Source organism: Oryza brachyantha, chromosome 3 (genome assembly GCF_000231095.2).
Source record: "Oryza brachyantha chromosome 3, ObraRS2, whole genome shotgun sequence".
Taxonomy (NCBI): domain Eukaryota; kingdom Viridiplantae; phylum Streptophyta; class Magnoliopsida; order Poales; family Poaceae; genus Oryza; species Oryza brachyantha.
Genome location: NC_023165.2, coordinates 11,396,645 through 11,418,745, shown reverse-complemented (window position 1 = coordinate 11,418,745; position 22,101 = coordinate 11,396,645). Strand labels below are relative to the sequence as shown.

The 22,101-nt window shown below is 37.5% G+C and overlaps 2 protein-coding genes across 2 annotated transcripts; both read left to right on the top strand.

The window, feature by feature from the left end:
* The first annotated feature begins 604 nt into the window (after positions 1-604).
* On the top strand, positions 605-4,475 carry LOC102711412 (probable nucleolar protein 5-2). Its single transcript, XM_006650017.3, has 10 exons — positions 605-696; positions 800-884; positions 990-1,031; positions 1,601-1,780; positions 1,855-2,019; positions 2,290-2,490; positions 2,574-2,873; positions 3,178-3,378; positions 3,470-3,604; positions 3,843-4,475. The coding sequence occupies exons 2-10, from the start codon at positions 807-809 to the stop codon at positions 4,236-4,238; spliced, it is 1,698 nt and encodes a 565-aa protein (XP_006650080.1). The 5' UTR covers positions 605-696; positions 800-806; the 3' UTR covers positions 4,239-4,475.
* A 3,683-nt stretch (positions 4,476-8,158) lies between these two features.
* Positions 8,159-11,958, top strand: LOC102711136 (probable nucleolar protein 5-2). Its single transcript, XM_015835209.2, has 10 exons — positions 8,159-8,246; positions 8,343-8,427; positions 8,543-8,584; positions 9,067-9,246; positions 9,320-9,484; positions 9,761-9,961; positions 10,055-10,354; positions 10,630-10,830; positions 10,922-11,056; positions 11,341-11,958. Exons 2-10 carry the CDS (start codon positions 8,350-8,352, stop codon positions 11,629-11,631), a joined length of 1,593 nt encoding a protein of 530 aa, XP_015690695.2. The 5' UTR covers positions 8,159-8,246; positions 8,343-8,349; the 3' UTR covers positions 11,632-11,958.
* Positions 11,959-22,101: the final 10,143 nt, after the last annotated feature.

Below are 22,101 nucleotides of genomic sequence, written 5' to 3'. Positions count from 1 at the left end.
ATTCCTATCTTCTTACTTACGTTTATAAGCTAAATTTTAAATTCTGAAACTTATATTTATAGTTTACATTTTGTGTTTTTTATCATATTTTAAATTTTCAACCAATACGTTTAGATTATTAGGAATATACCTATAAAATTTCCATCTATTAATCATCTTGTAATAGTTAATAAACAGTTTCGATTATCCACCGAACAACAAAACAACGATTGTACGAGAATGTTAGAACAAAGTTGTCCAAAGAGAGCGGGTGCGCTCGCCCTCTCCTCCGCCGTCGGTCGGCCCATCGCCACCGACGAAGGATACAGCTCGCGCCGCCGTGCGCCCCTGCCGGCCGCCGCATCCCTCGCGGGTTCGCTGGCGCGGGCCAGGAGCTAGGCAGCCTAGCCTACTACTAACCCAGCAGGCACCCTCCCCCACGACCTAAAAATCCATCCAACGGCTCAAAATCTCCACCCGGTCGAACTAACGGTGAGATGGGCCACCATATCTCACTCGCTACCCGTATAAAAACCCCACAGGCCCAAGCCCTAAACCCCTCTCCCCGCCCCGCCTTCCCTCCCCCAACCCCCCCCCCCCCCCGGTCTCGCCGCGCGCTAAACCTCACCGCGGCGGCGGCGGCGGCGGCGTCTCCAGCTCCCCACACCCTGCCCCCTCCCCCTCCCGTGCCGCCGCAGGCGTACGCCGACCAAAGAGGTTTGCGCAATTTTTCCCTCTTTTTCGTGTGTCCCCTGGCCGGCTGCTCGGTGTATGAACCGAAGCTGATTTGGGGGTTTGCGCCTGCGGTTCTGGGCCACAGGTGAGAGATGCTGGTGCTGTTCGAGACGCCCGCGGGGTTCGCCCTCTTCAAGGTGCTCGACGAGGGCAAGCTCGACAAGGTTGAGGTGAGTCTTCGCGGCGGCCGAAGCTTCAGCTCTTGGATTGGCTCTCGGTGGAGTGTTCAGTGGACTAATCGATTGCGATGCACGTTGTTTGGTCATGCTTTGTAGGATCTATGGAAGGAGTTCACGACATCCGACTCGGCGAGAAAGGTTTTGTTTTTCTTCTTCTACATGGCAAAAAAATGTTTCTCTTTTTTTATTAAATAAGCGAGGGCCCTTGGCTTCACTAGGTTCCACAAGTTTAACTTAGACATGGCCTTGCCAGTGGGGATATGTGATTTTCCAGAAGCAAAAAAAAAAAAGAGAGGCTAATTCTACGGTGTTCGGAACTACCTGTATTGTTTTGAATGTGTTATGCAGAAACCCCAAAAAAAGCTGACTAATTCTACAGTTTTCCGAACTGCAGTATTGTTTTGGATGTGTTTGCGTATGGTGAGAGATATAGATAGATGGTAATGGTTAGTTCAGTCTTCTATACTGTACCTACTCTGTCCTATGCCAATACAGAGACTTGAGAAATAAATTCTGCTGAACATTGCTTCTTTATGCGCATTGAGTTTATGGGAACTCAATCTATATGAGAACAATGTCATATGCAGAACCCATGTTACTTTACTGAGAATTACAATGAGCTTCTTCATATCTTCCTGTTAATGCTAATATAATTTTTGTTCTTTACACAGTATTTTGTCTCCTGACCAAACAAATTAACTATTTAGGTGGTCGAGCTGAAGGCTTTCAACAAGTTTGAGAACACATCTGATGCCCTTTCTGCTGCAACCCTCATTATTGACAGCAAGCCTACCAAGGGTTTGCGCAAGTTCTTGCAGAAGCACTGTGAGGGTGAAACATTAGCTGTGGCTGACTCTAAACTTGGGAATGCTATAAAAGAGAAGCTGGTTAGTTAGCCTCCTTGGTTGCGTTGTTTATGTAGAACCACCTGTAGTACTTATAATTTGAAGTTCATTTGCAGAAAATTGACTGCCTTCATAACAGTGCTGTCATGGAGCTCATGAGAGGGTTAAGAAACCAGCTCACAGAGCTTATATCTGGGCTGGGTGCACAAGACCTTGGTCCAATGAGCCTTGGTTTATCCCACAGCTTGTCTAGATATAAGCTGAAGTTCAGCCCTGAAAAGGTTAGTCCTTTATTTATGCTCCTGTTCCTTTTTATTGATCATGTTATTCCCTTCTTCCTCATTCTCCCTGGTTGAGTCATATGGTTCAACATCATTATATTTTGTAACTTTGCATGCTTCTGTTAGCTTTAGGTCAAATTCCCATTTGAAATTAGTTTGTTCAGCATGGTGATGCTTATATATTCAATAGGCCTTACTATTTCGGTTTGTACATAGCCCCTCCTTGACATGATAACTGAGGTAAACACTATTTTTGTTCTGGTTATACAGGTTGATACTATGATCATTCAAGCCATTGGATTATTGGATGATCTTGACAAGGAGCTTAACACTTATGCCATGAGGGTTCGTGAATGGTATGGGTGGCACTTCCCAGAGCTCACGAAAATTGTAGCTGATAACATACAGTATGCAAAAGTTGTGAAGATGATGGGCGATCGGACTAATGCAGTTGACCTTGATTTCTCTGAGGTAAATTCTGGATGTAATGGCTGTGACTATGGAGTAAGCACACAACTGGTTCTTCAATAAGAAGCAAATGCTTTTTTTTCCAGATACTTTCAGATGATGATGTTGAATCACAGTTAAAAGAGGCGGCAGTAATATCCATGGGAACAGAAGTTAGTGAACTTGACTTGCTAAATATCAGGGAGCTGTGTGATCAAGTGTTGGCACTTTCCGAGTACAGAGCTCAGCTGTTTGATTATCTGAGAAGCAGGATGAACACTATCGCACCAAATTTGACTGCCCTTGTGGGCGAATTGGTTGGTGCTCGACTTATTGCACACGGTGGCAGTTTGGTAAATCTGGCAAAGCAGCCTGGTAGCACAATTCAGATACTTGGTGCAGAGAAGGTTAGTTTCTATTTGTGATCCTTGAAAATTGTAATTTACACTCAGACTGTTCAATGCTAAAAGGGTTTGTCCTCCAGAAACATGGGGAAGAGATGCCTGATAGGTGGTGTTTGTATTTTTATTTTGTTTGAGCTTATATTTTGGTCTTATGTCTGGGAGGTAAGTATATAATTCGCATTTGCACAACTCAGTATTTTTGTGTTGTGCTGAAATCGATTAATATGAGGATTACAAGTTATTTGTTTCCGTGATCTGTTACAATTTGCCTTACTCGCAACAGAAACTTAACAGCTTTTCTCTCCAGGCTTTGTTCAGAGCTCTCAAGACAAAGCATGCCACACCAAAATATGGTCTCATCTACCATGCATCCTTGATTGGCCAAGCAGCTCCAAAGCACAAGGGGAAGATTTCCCGTTCTCTTGCTGCAAAAACTGCCCTTGCCATTCGTTACGATGCGCTTGGTGATGGTGGAGATAACTCCATTGGTCTTGAGAGTCGAGTAAAGGTATTTTACTTGGTGGAAATACCATTTCTTTGTCCTCAATATTTTTTCTGACCTGTTAGTCATTGGATTGACATGTGATCCATTTGGGCAGCTTGAGACGCGGCTTCGGGTTCTTGAGGGTAAAGAACTTGGCAGGTCTGCAGGTTCCGCTAAGGGAAAGCCCAAGATAGAAGTGTATGAAAAGGACCGGAAGAAGGGTGCTGGGGCTTTAATCACTGCTGCCAAGGTAGGTAGTATCACATTTTCTTTTCTTGAAATTGTTTTGAGGTTTGTTCATATTTTCTGTTATTCTTGACTATGTGCTTTGCCGTGTTGCTAATGTTTATTGCAGTCACTGTAAAGACATCTTGTATATCTTACTTACAATATATTTACTTGGGCAAGCATCTGTTAGGCGTTCTTTACTTGTGTATGCAATTCAGAATTCATCTCAACCTTGTGTTTTGCTCTTGAATTTATCACAGACATACAATCCTGCGGCTGATCTGGTACTTGGACAATCCACTGAAGAAACACCAAAGAAGCCCGAAGGTGCTTCAAAGAAGAGGAAACATGAGGCGGAGACTGCACCTGCAGAGGAAACCATTCAGGAGGATGGTGACCAAGAGGGTCAGAAAAAGAAGAAAAAGAAGTCCAAGGAGAGCGAGGAGTCTCCTGTGGCTGATGCTGATGGCGGCAAGAAAAAGAAAAAGAAGTCCAAGGAGAGCGAGGAGCTACCTGTGGCTACTGCAGAAGGTGAGAAGAAGAAGAAGAAAAAGAAGAAATCTGATTCTCAAGATGCTGAGGATGCTACCATGGAAATCGAAGAGTCTGGTAAGAAAGACAAAAAGAAAAAGAAGAAAAAGCATAGCGATGAATGAGTGGTACACCAGAGATGAGCATGCCATCTTTGAGTGGCATTGCATTGAACATTCGCTGCTCTGTAAAATGGAACATTCCGGGTTTTCCATGCCGGTTAGCTGTAGTATAGGTATCATGTTGAGACTTGTTTACTCATAGATCTATGTGAATTTTGGATGCAAGTGCCTAGTGATTGATTTTTGGATCTGGAGAGCACATAATGCTTGCTCATTCTATGTGAACTAAAATTTCTGATCCTTTTGGCTGGCCAACTTCCCGTTCTTGCAATTGCTGTTGAGGTCTTTCAGGTTCTTGCTAACTGATGTTCTTTCTTCTGATTCTAAACTTTCAAGTGATCTGTTTGGTCGTCAAGGCAGCACTGTACATGCATCGTGCATGGTTGTATGGGTGACTCCACTCTTTGATTAACATTTTCAACAAGATTGTATCTGCAGCTGTAGCAAGGTCAAAACATCTTCGTCTTGGCAAATATAATTGCACTAACCTGTCACACCAACTTATCAAGCGCAAATATATTTACAGCAACTTGACGGTAACCGTTAAGAGATCTAACACTCATCTTTTTTCTTTTACTTATTACTTAGAAGTTAAAATTTAAATCTTTAACCTTAAATCTTAAAGATGATTGATAGTTTTTTTAGCATAATTATTTTTTAGCATTTATTTTTATATTGTTAAGAACACGTATATAAAAATTTTATTTATAAATTACTTTTCATTTATAATACCATTTACCTTTTTTCGCGGGAAAGCAAAAAATGAGCATCTTTGTGGCTGGGCTTCGTTCGAAGGGGAACATGTCAAGTAAGCAATGGTCGACCCACACTGTGATACTTGCCTAGCCCTAGAGACAACACTATGCCACCTATCCATTTGGAGCTCTTGATTTCAGGAAACAGTGAAACATAAAGATAAGGTTAATGGGCAGGCATGACCAATTGGAAATAAGGGTAGTGGTGTAGGCATGGCCTAATTGGCTTTGCAGCATGTGCCCATGTCTTATGTAAAGTAATAAATAGTTGGATTTTCGACAAACGTATCATATAGCTACGACTATAGAGGGTATGTTTAGTTCCCTAAAAGTTTTTTCTTTCAAAAACATCACATCAAAGGACCGAGAAGAAATCGGAGAAGCAGCGGACTGTCTTGTGGAGCTATCATGTCAATACTGTAGGTATATTGAAAATCGAGAAGAAATCGACTGATTAATTGTAATTTTTGTTTTCACTTTTGTCGGGTAAAGTTTCATTTCATTTCTCGTCTTCTGTTATCTTCGTATGTGTTCTTTGTTACACAGCCTTTTCCCCCCTCTTTTGCATCTAATATGTCCCTTCAGAAACTTCCAAATATATCTGTAGTTATGATGGTTTTGGTGTAATTATATTATAGCTATAATATAAGTTGCAATATAAACTTCTTAAACCATACTTAAAAAGAGACCTCAAGGTAACGTATAGAACTTAATACCTTATAGGTATTATATATTTCAAGGTACTAAAGTTATACACTAAGATTTTAGTACATCTAGATACCCTCTAGCAATATATTAGGAAATAAATAACTTGTTATATGTACAAAACACACACAAGCGTAAGGTTAGTGTTGCACACTTGTAAACACCTGTTGTGAGTTTGATCCTCACGCATGCGGTCTCAAAAATGCATTGTCACCCGCCTCTTTGTTGTCCTCTATTTTTCGTTGGATAGAAAAAGTAAAAGAGAAACCCACAGTTTCTACCAGTGCATGTGCCTACCCAAATAGACCATAGATCACGTGGTCAAAGAAATCTAAATGGATGCACGTCTGGCTATAGATGCGCCTTGAATAAGGTGTGCCCCACGATGTTCTCCTTGAACACAAGCTGCATGTCACACATGAATATGTGGCGTACTCTCATCGCTAATGTGTCCACTGCGCTATGCCATTGAGTGTATCCAATCCCTTTCACGTCCTCGAGTTTCTATATTGGTCTTCTATATGTCCATTTCGTTATTTAATTATACTGCTACTACTTTATATATTACATATATATTACAGAATGACAAACATTTTCACTAAATATTGAGTTTTAGTTACAAAATATATTAGAGTGGCTAAAATACACACTAATTTATTTTGAAATTTTGCTCCAAATAAGAAAATGAAAATTTAAAAAAGAAACAAATTTCGACATTTTTTTTGCGTGAAGTGACAATGACGACGGAAGAGAATACATTGTTATGACAAAATCAAGAAAAAACATTTCAAAATGCATGTTCATTAAAAGATTACTTTTCAAACTTGATGCAAAACTTCACAAAACTGATATTTAGAACAGCGTATTCAGTAGTTTACCCATTGCTATCTTTGTCATAAACGAAATAATTCATATGTAAAATGCTTCTAACTTTCAAGGCGTATTTGGCAACTTTGGGGAAGTGAACTAAGAGTTTAGATGGGGAATTAATAGTGAGATTTAGAAGGAATTTTGGTTTCTTGTCATAGTCCATTGTTTGGCAGAAGTTGAGAGAAATAGTACTAATGGATTGAGATAGACACTGATCTTAAATTCCCTCTAAATTCTTATCCCACCTCATGTGTTAAAAATGAGAGAATTCCTCGTCCCTCCACCCAAAACCTATGTTTTTCGTAGAAAATGTTAAATGACATATTTACAAATAAAAAATAATTTGTGAATAAACTTTTATATACATATTCTTAGCAATCTAAAAGCCAAGACGGAAAAATAAGTTTTGGTGAAAAAACAACTCAAATTTAGAGTTGAAATTTTAAATTTAAACTTATAAACATAACCAAAAAATGGGGGTGCATATATTCTCTGCACAGACGAAGGAGTTATTAGCCTTATCCCTATAGAGTACCAAATCCTTGTGACAGCTACTCTAACCAAACACGCCATTTAGTAATATGCCAAGAGCAATAAGATTTTTTTAAAATAAAACCAACGATTAACCCATGGTCAACTAGTGGAATTGACATATATAGAGTCTGGAAAAAAAAAGCCAAGGTATGTAAAAATCAAGTAAGTCTCCATACATATATGGAGTTTGTGAAACGCGACAATTTAATATCATTCATTTACACCGTGTGAGTAATGCAAGGCGGTCATCGTAGGCTGACATCGTTTGGCTTTTGAAGGAAAACTTCGGGCAATACATTATTATGGGATGACTTGGTTCTATTTTTTATCAAAAGGATTAGTTTAACTTTTTTTTATAGTGATCATGTAACATGTGTGGATGAGAGATACAATTTGAACGAGTTGATATGGTTATCTTTCCGTATTTGTGTTGATGAGGTTAATTTCATAATGATATTTTCAAACAAAATAATATGCTTAGTTAACATTAACAAAATAAATAGTTATATAAATATTAATACAAGTAATATTTGAATCGATCATACTATTTTAAATAATAATAGACATGAATAATAAATAGGTCTGTATATGCCATTTTACCAAAATGTTTTTTTCCCTTGACTACACTGCTGCTCCCTCCATTCACTCCATCACTAGTAAAACGTGGAGTTCGCCGTCGTGGCCAGGGTATCATCAGAAGATGAAAGGTCTGATTAATAGCAAATACAAATAATTTTAACCTACAAACATAAACATAAACCAAAAAATAAAAAAAAGCAATTTCTGCACACACACACTCCCCATTTTTGCAAGCCGATACACATACCGGCGCGTGTGTCGTCGTGTCGTAATCCTAGTCATCAAGCAGCTGCAACCTGAGACCGAGATCCATCCAACGGCCCACGATCTCCGCCTCGCCAAACCAACGGTCAGATGGGCCACCATTTCTCGCCTCCTGCCCACTATAAATTTTCCCCAAAGCGCACCCAGCCCTAAAACCCTTGCGGCGCCGGCACCTCTCCCCCCTCCCCAACCGCGCGACTCGCCGCAGCCCAGCTCCTCGCGCTAAACCCTCGCCGCGGCGGCGGCGGCGGCGGCGTGTGCTCCCCCCCCCTCCCCCATCTCGCCGCAGTCGAATCGACCCAAGGTTTGCGCCGTTTCCTTTTTTTTTTTGGTTTTTAATCTTCCGTGTGTCCCCTGGCTGCTCGCCTTCGATCTTGGGTTCTGATTTGGGGTTGGCCAGGTGAGAGATGCTGGTGCTGTTCGAGACGCCCGCGGGGTTCGCCCTCTTCAAGGTGCTCGACGAGGGCAAGCTCGACAAGGTCGAGGTGAGTCTTCACGGCGAACGCCGCTTCAGCTCTGAGTTTGTTGTTATTTTTTTTGTTTTCTGTGGAGTGTGCAGTGGGCTAACCGTGCCGAGCATTTTCTGCTATTGTTTTGTAGGATTTGTGGAAGGAGTTCACGACGTCCGACTCGGCGAGAAAGGTTTGTGCTTTTCTTTAATACCGTTAATACACGATTTCTCACATATTGATTGAGTCAAGACAAGCGAGGGCACATGACTTCAGTAGGTTGGTGAGTACACATGTTTTAGCTTAGCCGATTGCCTTGCTAGTTGTGGATTTATGATTTTGATAGATGCGAAGTGATTTTCCAAAAAAAAAGCACCAACCAATTGTACGATGTTTGAACTGCAATTTTGTTTTGAATGTGTTATTCGTCTGGGGAAGAGAAAGAGGGCGATGGTCAGTTCGGTCTTATATACTGTACATGTTCTGTCTGTTCGATGCCTATAAAGTCTTGGGAAATAAATTTGTGTTTGCACATTGAGTTTATGTCACATACGGAAGCCATGCTACTTTGCTGGGAATTGCAATGAGGCTACCCATATCGTCTGCTTAATGCTATTTGTTGTTATTCTTTTCAGTTGGTTTTCTTTCCTGATCAAACCCATTAACTATATTTAGGTTGTCGAGCTGAAGGCTTTCAACAAGTTTGAGAACACATCTGATGCCCTTTCTGCTGCAACCCTCATTATTGACAGCAAACTTACCAAGGGTTTGCGCAAGTTCTTGCAGAAGCACTGTGAGGGTGAAACATTAGCTGTGGCTGACTCTAAACTTGGAAATGCTATAAAGGAGAAGCTGGTTAGTTAGACTCCTTGGTGGCTTTATTTATGTAGAACTGCTGATCACACTTATAATTTGACGTCTTCTGCAGAAAATTGACTGCCTTCATAACAGTGCTGTGATGGAGCTCATGAGAGGGTTACGCAACCAGCTTACTGAACTTATATCTGGGTTGGGTGCACAAGACCTTGGTCCAATGAGCCTTGGCTTGTCACACAGCTTGTCTAGATATAAGCTGAAGTTCAGCCCTGAAAAGGTGAGTCTCCTTTTATGCGAATGTTCCTTTTTATCGTTCATGTTTTGCAGTGCTTCCTGATCCTTAGTCATATGATTCAACATCATAATCTTATTTTAATATGCATACTAAGATTTTTCATTTCCATGCTTCTGTTAACATTATATCTAGCTCCATATCGCGAGTAATTTTTCAGCATCATGATGGTTATATATTCAAGAGGTCTTACTATTTTTATTTGTACATAACCCCTCCATGACATGATAAGGTAATTACTTATTGTTTCTGGACATGCAGGTTGATACTATGATCATTCAGGCCATTGGGTTATTGGATGATCTTGACAAGGAGCTTAACACTTATGCCATGAGAGTTCGTGAATGGTATGGGTGGCACTTCCCAGAGCTCACCAAAATTGTAGCTGATAACATACAGTACGCAAAAGTTGTGAAGATGATGGGCGATCGTACTAATGCAGTTGACCTTGATTTCTCTGAGGTAAATTCTGGATGTATCTGGATGTAATGGCTGTGACTATGCAGTAAGCACACCACTGGTTCTTCAATAAGAAGCAAATACTTTTTTTTTCAGATACTTTCAGATGATGATGTCGAATCACAGTTAAAAGAGGTGGCAGTAATATCCATGGGAACAGAAGTTAGTGAACTTGACTTGCTAAATATCAGGGAGCTGTGTGATCAAGTGTTGGCACTTTCTGAGTACAGAGCTCAGCTGTTTGATTATCTGAGAAGCAGGATGAACACTATCGCACCAAATTTGACTGCCCTTGTGGGCGAATTGGTTGGTGCTCGACTTATTGCACACGGTGGCAGTTTGGTAAATCTGGCAAAGCAGCCTGGTAGCACAATTCAGATACTTGGTGCAGAGAAGGTTAGTTTCTATTTATGATCCTTGAAAGATTTGATTTTTTTGCTCAGATTAGTTCTCGACAAACATTTGAAGTAGAAACTTAATAGGCGCTTTTGTAATTTTACTTTGTTTGTCTTCTTATATTCCAGTCTAGGTCTGAGCGATAAGTACAATTTATGATACTGCATTTTTATGTTGTGTTGATATCCATGAATGCCATTATTTCAAGAAAATATTTTTTGCAAGCTGTTAGAATTTGCCTTCCTCAGAAGGAAATTAACACAATCTTTCTCCAGGCTTTGTTCAGAGCTCTCAAGACAAAGCATGCCACACCAAAATATGGTCTCATCTACCATGCATCCTTGATTGGCCAAGCAGCTCCAAAGCACAAGGGGAAGATTTCCCGTTCTCTTGCTGCAAAAACTGCCCTTGCCATTCGTTACGATGCGCTTGGTGATGGTGGAGATAACTCCATTGGTCTTGAGAGTCGAGTAAAGGTATTTTACTTGGTGGAAATACCATTTCTTTGTCCTCAATATTTTTTCTGACCTGGTAGTCATTGGATTGACATGTGATCCATTTGAGCAGCTTGAGACGCGGCTTCGGGTTCTTGAGGGTAAAGAACTTGGCAGGTCTGCAGGTTCCGCTAAGGGAAAGCCCAAGATAGAAGTGTATGAGAAGGACCGGAAGAAGGGTGCTGGGGCTTTAATCACTGCTGCCAAGGTAGGTAGTATCACGTTATTTTCTCTTTAAAATATTTTGAGGAAGCTTCATGTTTTCTGTTAATCTTGACAATTATATCAAGAAAAGTAGTTGTGAAGACTGTAGTGCTTTGCTAGGTACCTAATGATTTTCCCATTCACTGCAATATGTCTTTTATATTTTGCTTACAATATACATAGGCGAGTATCTGTTAATAGTTTTCTGGTAGGCGCTCATTTTACTTGTGTTAGTATATGTAATTTAGAACTCATCTCATTCTGGTGTTTTGCACTTGAATTTGTCAGACATACAATCCTGCGGCTGATCTGGTTCTTGGACAATCTACTGAAGAAACACCAAAGAAGCCTGAAGGTGCATCAAAGAAGAGGAAACATGAGGCGGAGCCTGCACCTGCAGAGGAGACCATCCAGGAGGATGGTGAACAGGAGGGTCAGAAGAAAAAGAAGAAAAAGAAGTCCAAAGAGATCGAGGAGTCGGCAGATGCTGATGGCGGCAAGAAAAAGAAAAAGAAGTCCAAGGAGGGCGAGGAGCCACCTGTGGCCGCATCTGAAGGTGAGAAGAAGGAGAAGAAGTAAAAGAAGAAAACTGATTCACATGATGCTGAGGATGTTGCCATGGAAACTGAAGAGTCCGGTAAGAAAGACAAAAAGAAGAAGAAGAAGAAGCATAGTGATGACTGATGAATGAGGGATACACTAGAGGACAGTGTTTTGCATTGGGTTGAGAACTCAGCTGTTCTGTAAAATGGAACATCCGGTCTATTCCATGCCGATTAGCCGTAGTATAGGCACCACTGTTGAGACTTGTTTACCCTTGAACTGGATTGAAGCAGCAACCAAGTTTTTGAATTAGGAAGCTTGTCATGGTTGTTCATTATATTTCAACTAAAGTTCTTCCCCTTTTGGCTGCGCAGATCTTGTTGAGGCAATGGTGGTTAAGGTTACTTCATTGCAGTAAAATTATGTTCTTTCTTCTGAATATGAAGTGATCTTTTTGGTTTGGGATCCTCTTAACGTAAAGTATGAGTGTTGTGGTGGATGATATGCGGGCCTGTGAGCGGTGGACATCTGTCATCATGTCACACTGAATAGTAATATTAAGAAACCTTCCAAAACTAAGGGCCTTGCAGCTCTCTAGTCTTTTTGCCCGACGTTCAATTTTCAGTCTGGACTTTTAGATGATAGAAATACGTATATAATATTTTTATTTACAAAATATTTTTCGTTTGCAAATGTTATTCTGACTTCTTTATGAAAAATCCAACCAATCACCCAATCTTTGTTGATTCCAACCTTTCTATCCCCTTTTACATAATCTCAGGCTTGCCTTCCTCACATGATGCATGAATCTGGAGTTCTGATCCTCTGATTTGGGAGAACATATCCCAAAAATATGAATTCTCATTTCTATGATATGTAATACTTCCTAAACCTAAGTCATTTTTTTGTTTTGTATAGCTAGGCAAATTATTTGTTTCTTTTCAGGTATGAGCACAATTTAATTCCATAGCTAAATCAAGCCATTTGCCTGATAATGTAACATTAGTAGTAATAGGCAGTAGTTGTACAATGGATGGCCATTTGGTGCATTGCTATATTCAGGTTACACAGCATGTCTTGTCTGAAGTACTATTTGCATTTGAAGGTAGCATGTGCTATACAAATAGTTGTATTTTGTGCTTTGATATAAGCGTTATTGTCGTATAAAACTACCTTTAGATTTTCTATTTGCAGTTTGTTCTTAATTTGCGTTGTGCATGCCCATAGATAAGAGCAAGTATAACATATGAGTCAATATTAGCTATAAGGTTATATTAGAGCTAATATATTCCATAGTTTAGCTACTTTAATATTTTTCTAGTATTACTTTCTCTCACACATGTATTTAATACATTTATTTTAGAACATGGGTAGAGCGCGTGAGAGCCCACACCCTTCTTTTTTATTGTATCTCTCATCTACCTAGGCTTATATTCTAAGTGATGAACCATACTTTTTTTTTTCTAGATTTGTGCTCTTCACGCACTGCAGATTTGGAGTATTATTTGTTTGCTACTTAGCTCTATATGTATGTGCCGTTTCAAATTTTGGTACAGATAAACTTTGAGAAAGAGCTGATACCACTTACTCTTTATAGGACATTTTTTTTAAATATTTTAATAAATAATTTTATTATAAAATCTCTAAGATAAATATTTTCACAATCTAAATCTTTTGCTCATGCCACCCCGTCCGACGTGACAAGACACCACTGTCTGAGGAGTTGGTATGTCAACGCTTCCTACCACGTCAGTGGAGGCGACGCCACAAGCCTACCCCGTTATCCAGCTTGACGTGTTAGACTTTATGCCATGCCAAGAAGGATGTGTGGTTAAAAATGTTTAAATGTTAAAAATTTACCTAGTAGGTTTAGTAATAAAAATATATTTTTTAAAATATTTAAAAATAAAAAGATCCTTTAGGACAGCCACATTTAATAGAGTAGGGGGACCGATTAGTTCTTATATTATAGGCATGTTTAGTTCTAAAAAGTTTTTCTAAAAACATCACATCGAATCTTTGGACACGTACATAGAGCATTAAACTTAGATGAAAAAAAACTAATTGCTCAGTTATGGGAGAAATCGTGAGACGAATCTTTTGAGCCTAATTAGACCATGATTAGTCATAAGTGTTACATTAACCAATATGTGCTAATAACGAATTAATTAGGCTCAAAAGATCCATCTCGCAGTTTCTTGGTGGAATATGTAATTTGCTTTTTCATTTGTGTCCGAAAACCGCTTCCAATATCTGATCAAACCTCTGACGTCACATTTATTCTAAAAATTTTTGGAATCTAAACGCACCGTATATTTCAATATCCGTGCTACTTGACTACTACTGCCTTTGGAGTGAAAGAAGAGCCTTGGTCGCTATGTTCTTCGTATTATGGCTGATGAACTGACCCTTTATCAAATCTAGAAATCCTTTTTACTTTGTTAGGAATTATTTTAGGCGAATAATGTTCTATAATAAACCTTTTTTTTCATTCATATAAGCCGATGCTTCTATGTTTGATATTCATGCTTTCAGCTATACGGGCTGCAACATATAAGTTCAGTTTTGCAATATAATAAACTAAATTAGCTCCTTTTAAAAGGCATTGAATTTTGCTAGTCATCTTTTGATACATGCTATTAATTTCCCTGTTAGAGCTAAGTACAATGGCAACATGCAAGCTAACTATAAATTTATATAGAGAAGAGAAAATTAAAAATAAAGAGGTCGGCTCTCACGCATGAACTAGCTCTATACATATTTCAAGATAGATATATTAAATATATAGTAAGAGAAAGATATAGGAGAAAAATATTGGAGTCATTTTTAGCTAACCTATCGAAAATGTTAGCTCTGATATTAATTTAGAGCTAGCAGTTAGCTCTACTGTTAGTTAATTCTATTTTGCAAAATTCAGTGGTCACTTTCATTTCACAGTTTTTAAGTGTGACACATCAATGTTCTAGTTTTATTCTGTGAAATGAAAGAGTATCTCTTAGTGGTCTCTTTTATTTCACGGTTTTATAGACTTGATAAACCATTAAATTCTTATATGAGAGTAATTGTTGCATGGGAGAAAAATAGGAATGGGACCTAGATGAAGGAACGTTTTGGCCTCAATGGACTTTCATTCGGCTTTTATTTACTTGGAAACAATGCCATAGGCCTTTCACTAGGATGAAAGGAGGGTTCTATTCTCTTTTTTAATTAAATTCTTGCCATGTCATCATAAAATCTGATGTGAGACTTAATTAATATCAAATGAAAGGAAACTTGACAATGGCATGATAATAACGTAAATGTGAGATCTGTGACTGTCTGTTGGAATGGGGATCTTCAAAACTTAACATTTACTAATATGTATAAACGATGTAGAAATGATGCGGCACTTCTAACTAACCACTTATAGGGTACAAAAAAGCTATCATGAATGCACTTCTAACTAACCACTTATAGGGTACAAAAAAGCTATCATCAATGTCTGATCATCCTTGGATTTGAGTCAAAACGTTGTGTACAACCGTGTAATCAGGAGCGGATCCAATATGAAGGCTTCAGCCCACCCTACACACTAAACCCCCTCATGGAAAATAGGGGAGAGAGGAGAGGAAAAAGAAGACCGAGGGAGGCCTAAAAAAGAAAAGCTAATCATCCTGTCTAGCTTTAGATTCTGATCCGCCACTGCGTGTAATTTATATTTTAGATGTTTGTCTGGTATCATTTGCTCTGGATCGAGTACTCTCTTCCATATTCCAATATACTCATTTAAATGATAAGTGTTTTTTTCGAGCAGTGTTATCCCGCGTGGCATTTGAGACCTCTCAACGCTTGCCTGGAGCGTTACATCAGTAATTTGCATTACACCACTAGCTAAACCTCATCATTAATTTGCATTACATCAGTGCACCACCAACTAAATCTTATCATTGATGTGCACAAGTGAACTCGATTGCGTTCTTCCTTTTTTAATTTAGCTTTAAATAGCTGAAATGTCTGTGCTTTACGAAGGATAAAAACATATTACGTTATTCCTAGAATAAATAGAAAAATATTTTTTATGAAATATGTGACCATTTTTTATATAGAAAATATCTATATCAATTTTATTTTATATGGTTATCCATCTAGATTTGATTGGTTTTTAATATTACAAAGTTAAGATGGTAAATTGTAAAAATACAATAGAAGTAGATAGATGTTTTTATAGTAGTAAAGATAATATGGGCAAAAATACCCCTCCGTACCACAACAGCGTTGGGAAAAGGTACTGGCTTTTACTCGCTCGCTCGAAAAAAAATCAATTCTCTGTTTTCCGTATACAAGGTTTGACAGTCCGTCTTATTTTAAAATAATTTTAGAAAATTAGAAAAAAATAGTCACACGTAAAATACTATTTATAATTTATTATCTAATAAAAATAAAAATATTAATCGTAAAAAAATTTAAATAAAATGAAGAGTCAAAAATTATAGAGAAAAAAATAAAAAATTGGTTTATTTTAGGATAGACGGAGTAGAATTTGGGGTACAAAAGTTGGGTCCAAGTTGCTAAAGCATCCCAAATTCCCAATGCATGAACTGTCGCTGTCCGTACGAAAGTTAACACTTACTAGATTTGATACGTAACCTTAGCGATGAAGTTCTAGCTAATTACTGTTTGTTTTTTTTTAAAAAAATATTCACACGGTTGGTTAAAATCAGGTAAAGCGTTGTTGCATGATCAATACCACAACCATTTTTCGGATTGGCACAATTGCATCAATACATTGCATTTTTTTTATTATACTGTCGGAAACTAGTTTATGAAAACCGAGTTTTGGGCTTGCTATTATACGGAGTTGACTGAAAGTCGTTATTTTTTTTTGTGTCAATTTTTGCTCGGTTTTCTGCGAACCAACAGGAACTGGCCATGTTTAAATATCTAAATGAAGCATTAAACATAGATGAACCAAAAAACTAATTGTACACTTATAGAAAAAATCGTGAGATGAATTTTTTAATACTAATTACTCCATGATTAGCCATAAGTGCTACAATAACCAATATGTACTAATGACGGCTTAATTAGGCTCAAAAGATTCGTCTCGCAGTTTCCAGGCGAGCTGTGAAATTCGTTTTTTTATTCGTGTCCGAAAGCTCCTTCTGACATCTGATCCAATGTTCGATTTGACATGTGCCCCAAAACTTTTTGGCATCTAAACACTACCTTAAGGAGTTAGGACTGTTTAGTTCTCAATTTTTTTTTTCAAAAACATCACATCGAATCTTTGGACATCTAAATAAAACATTAAACATAGATAAGCCAAAAAACTAATTGCACAGTTACGTGAGAAATCGTGAGATGAATTTTTTAAAACTAATTAGTACATGATTAGCCATAAGTGCTACATTAACCAATATATGCTAATGACGGCATAATTAGACTCAAAAGATTCGTCTCGCGGTTTCTAGGCGAGCTGTGAAGTTCGTTTTTTCATTCGTATCCACAAAACCCTATATATCCGATCAAATATTCGATGTGACATTTCTGACAAAAAAAATTTGCCATCTAAACACCATCTTACTCGCATGAACTCACCCTACTAGTGTGGATAATATGTTCGTGGTCTTGATTTTCTCAAACAAAGGTAACAGGAGCGTGGCAGCCTGGCAGGTCACATTTGTTCGTGGAATACTCTCTTCGGTCCCGTGTTTTTTTTTCTTCTGCCTATAGGGCCCGTTTAGCGAATCTTTAGACATTTAATTTAAATAGAACTTTAAAGATAGATGAAATCAAAAACTAATTGCGTAGTTAAGGGGAAATCATGTAATGGATCTTTTTAGCATAATTAATTCATTATTAATCATAAGTGCTACACTAACCCACACGTGCTAATAACGGATTAATTTAGACTTAAAAGATTTGTCTTGCGGTTTCCGAGCGAGCTATGAAATTCGTCTTTTCATTCGCGTCCGAAAACCTCTTCCGACATCCGGTCAAACGTCTAACGTGACACCCAAAAATTTTTCTTTCACGAATGCCAATATTTAATTTTGCAACATTATATTTAGAGTTAATCTTGATGTTTCTTTACTTTTCAGTCTTGGCTTTTAAATCACCAAGAATACACATAAAAAACATTTTACTTATAAATTATTTTTTGTTTATAAATATGTTGCTTAGTATTTTCCAAAAAAAAAACCAAACAATCACCCCAAATTTATTTGAAGTTACCATATGCTTTAATTTTATCTAAATTCAGTTATAAACTAATATATGTTATATATATATTTCAAAGTTATTAGTATAATAGAGGTAATAACCAACAGGAATAACAAATGGTCCCTTTATTTTTTTTGACATCATTGACTTTTAGATCACATTTGACCATTTATCTTTTTCAAAAAATTTATCCAAATATATAAAATTATAAATTATACTTAAAGTTTCTATAATAATAAATTAAATTATTAAAAATAATCAATAATTATATAATTTTAAAATAAAAAGAATGGTTAAACGTGAACCTAAACTTCAACGGCAGCCTATAAAATAATTTGAAGGGAGTGCTACCGTACGAGATCGACTGATGAAACTATGAGAGCCGAGTGCGATGCAACGAAATTTTAGTTTAAGGTATTGCCCTTGTATTTTTTTAACGGTTTAAAGCTGGTAATGCTTAGTACCGAAACTAGCGAAACGATCTTTAAATTAATTTCCCTTAAATTAACTATAAAATTTAAACATATATAGCTTACATATCGTGTCTGTATGAGCTGGCAATGACTGTGCAGCGGCAACCTTTCCAGGAAGATAGCAACACCAATATATACTTTTACTTGGCTCGCTACCTCAGGGGTGTTTATTTCTAGTGACTAAACTTTAGCCTCTAGTCATATCATATGTTTAGATATTTATTATAAATAATAAACATAGACTGTTAATAAAACCCATCCATAATCTTAGACTAATTCACGGGACGAATCTAATGAGCCTAATTAATCCATGATTAGGCTATGTGATGCTACCGTAAAAATTTGCTAATTATGGATTAATTAGGCTCAAAAAATTCGTCTCGCGGATTAGCTCTTATTTATGAGATTAGTTTTTTAATAGTCTATATTTAATACTTTAAATTAATGTCCAAACATCCGACGTGACATGTGGCTAAAAAGTTAGCACCATCTAAACAACCCTAGCCCTAAGCTATAGCCAGCTCAGCATCCAAGTAAGGCATAAAACGGAAAAAATGAAGCATGGAGATCCAAATAACGCATACGGAGAAAAGAAAGCAACACCGATAATAATAATTCTAAAATTCAAATACGGCTTATACATGTTGGAATTTTCTCAATGAAAATTCAGAAAATTTCCAATTTATGTGTTCCTGAATTAATTGGAAAAGAGATGGATGAATGGGGCCTACCTGTCATGGAGGTAAAACCAGCTAGATGGGTGGATGTACAGGGAGAGGTGGAGGCGTGCAGCCGAGTGCATTAGGGACCCTTCTTATTTGGTGCACCGAACAGAAACCCGATTAGCTGAATCTAATCTCCTTCCTAATCACACAAGAGCTGATTTGCAATCCTGCCATCGGAAGAGTGTTCGCCTGGCCAGTCACTGTGCTGCTCCTCCTAGGCCTCCAGTTCGTTGTCTCGGCTTGCCACGAACAGCGAATAGTGGTGTCGTATCTCCGGGACTATACGCTTGGGATCCCGTGGCTAGGCGGGGCGTAATTGTTCTCTGGGACAACGACTTTGTCGTGCTTCACCACGTTTCTCAACGGTTTCGAGTACCGTTGATTTGTGAGAAAATCGATCCCTCTCTCTACATTACATTAATTTTGTAACTTGCTAATTGCTGGTAGTAAATTTAATTATTGCTAGCCATTAGCTTGCTGTTTGTAGAGTAAATTGAGTGCCAAAGCTTAACGTGTTTGACGTGGTCATGTCAAATTACGTTGCATCTTTTGTGATTATGCTGGTGGCATATATTTCCATATGGGAGTATTTAATTCATGTTTCTTGCTTTCCGTTTAGTTTGGGAACTAATCTCATGCTCAAAATAAGTTTTTTTTAGCACTGTGCGTTCAACAATCCAGAGAACAATTATGGCTTATTTTGATGTTTGACGGCAACGAGTGTATGCATAATCGTTTTAATCCTGACAAAACCACCAAATTTAAGAAAAGAAATAAGGGCATACCTGAGGCGAATGTCCTGTTTCTCTTCGTTACATATTTGTTGTGACCAGTCCTGTTTCTCTTCGTTACAAACTGCGAGAGGTAGCACCGTGTTAATGGGAAACGGTTCTATAGCAGCTGTTCGTGGTATGGGAAAGGTGGAATTGAAGCTCACTTCGGGCAAAATTCTCACTTTAACAAATACATTGTTCGTCCCTACCATTCAGAAGAATTTGATTAGTGGTTCTCTGTTGTGTCGTGAGGGATACAAATTGGTGTTTGAGTCCAATAAATTTGTGATGACCAAATTTGGATCGTTTATTGGAAAAGGCTATTTTAAGTGGAGGGATGTTCCGCTTATCTGTTTTGGATTGTGACAGTTTTAGCACATTTGCATACTCTGTATCAAATGGCTGCATGTCACATGTATGGCACTCTCGATTGTGCCATGTGAATTTTAATAGCATATCTCGGATGAGTCGTATGAGTTTAATTCCCAGTGTGAGTTATGAGAAAGGCAAGAAGTGTGAAGTGTGTGTGCAAGCAAAGCTTTGTTTAGTTATATAATATGCTACGATTGATCATCCTTGTCTAATTAGCCTACGGTAGTACTCTAATTTTTGTTTTAATGGATAAAAAACCACTAGGAAAAAAACTTCTCGAATTTATCAAAAAATTTGAAATTTCAAAATGTATAACATCCAAATTTTGGTCAAAGATATTATAATTTGATACTTTGGATTTTGATCCAAATTTTGGAAGTTTTGAATTAGGAGTATTTCGGTCATTATAACAAAAATGTAGAGTACTAATGGATGCTAATTGGATGATGATGATAAATTATAGAAATTAAACAAAAATCAATGGCTTTATATAGAACTGAACAAAGTTAGCGACAAATCGTAATGTTGGGCCAAAGTACGTGACACATAATAGATTTTTCTCTAAGACATTAGGAGAAAAGAAATAGCATTGAAAATTTTCCTCATATTTCCTTTTCTAAATAACCTAACGCTAACTTTTTAAAAACCTTTTTCATACAAAAAATTTATACATATTTTCCAAAGACGTAAACTATTTCACACTCACACAAACAAGCCTTTTTATTGCGATTTTATTAGAAAATAAAGAAAAAAAACCATGCCGAACCGACGAACCCTACCATAAAGGAAGTCATGCTTTACCCAGGCTGTGCCAAAATGCCAGTTTTACCTATGCTCTTCTAGTCTTTCAAACGTGAATTAACATTTTCCTTTAAAAAGAGTGAAGAACTATATTACTCCGTCCGTTTCAAAATAACTTTATTTTTATAAATTTTTTCTCCATAGGTACTTTATTGCACTGAAGTTTAAAAGGCAGAGGACAAATCCATCTAAGTTTGAAAAAGTAGGAGGGCACATTTATTGGAGTATAACAAAGTGAATAGTATTTTAATTTTTTGATGGTATATTGATATATGTGAGATGAAGGAAGATAATTTTTTTTCAGATAAATGTAGCAAGTGCAATTACAATATAGTGATTTTGATGATATTTATATAATTAAATAAGCTACTATATAGAATAAAAATATGATGTAATAAATGAGTAAACGAAGAAAAATAATGATACCTCACCGAGAAAGATAATGAACATGGTTTCTGCACTGCTTCAAAACTTAAATGAAAGAGAGGTACAATTAAATTTAAATATAAATAAATAATTTATACATTAAAAGAGTACTATTTACAGCTGCTAGCGTCATACTTCTTTCGTAAAAAAAATATTTTTACACAGCCTCACGTACCTCACATATAGTATCTATAGAAAGCTATAAAGACTAAAATGCCCTTTACTTCCTCGGACCCCACTACATTTCCCCTCACGGCCTTACCTTTTCAAATCACAATACATTTATCCCATATTTTACTAAACTTGTGATCAAAGTATTGAGTTTTTACAAGGCAAAGAACAATAGTACTGTGAAACGGATACGGGTTGTTTAGCCCCAGGTCACATCAGATGTTTGGACACTAATTTAAAGTATTAAACATAGACTAATAAAAAACTAATTTTTTATAAATGAGAATTTTTAAGCCTAATTAATCCATAATTAAAGAATATTTACTGTAGCATGACATATGCTAATTATGGATTATTTAGACTTAATAGATTTGTCTCAAAAATTAGTCCATAATTATGGACGGATTCTATTAATAATCTAAGTTTATTATTTATAATAAGCCGCAGCAACAGTTGATCTGCACCATCAAACACATGCAGCACATCCAAAGCTCCAAAATCACAAACACAGCACGGGCAACTGACAGGCACAGGCACAGCTAGTAGGAGTAGAGCGAGAGCGTC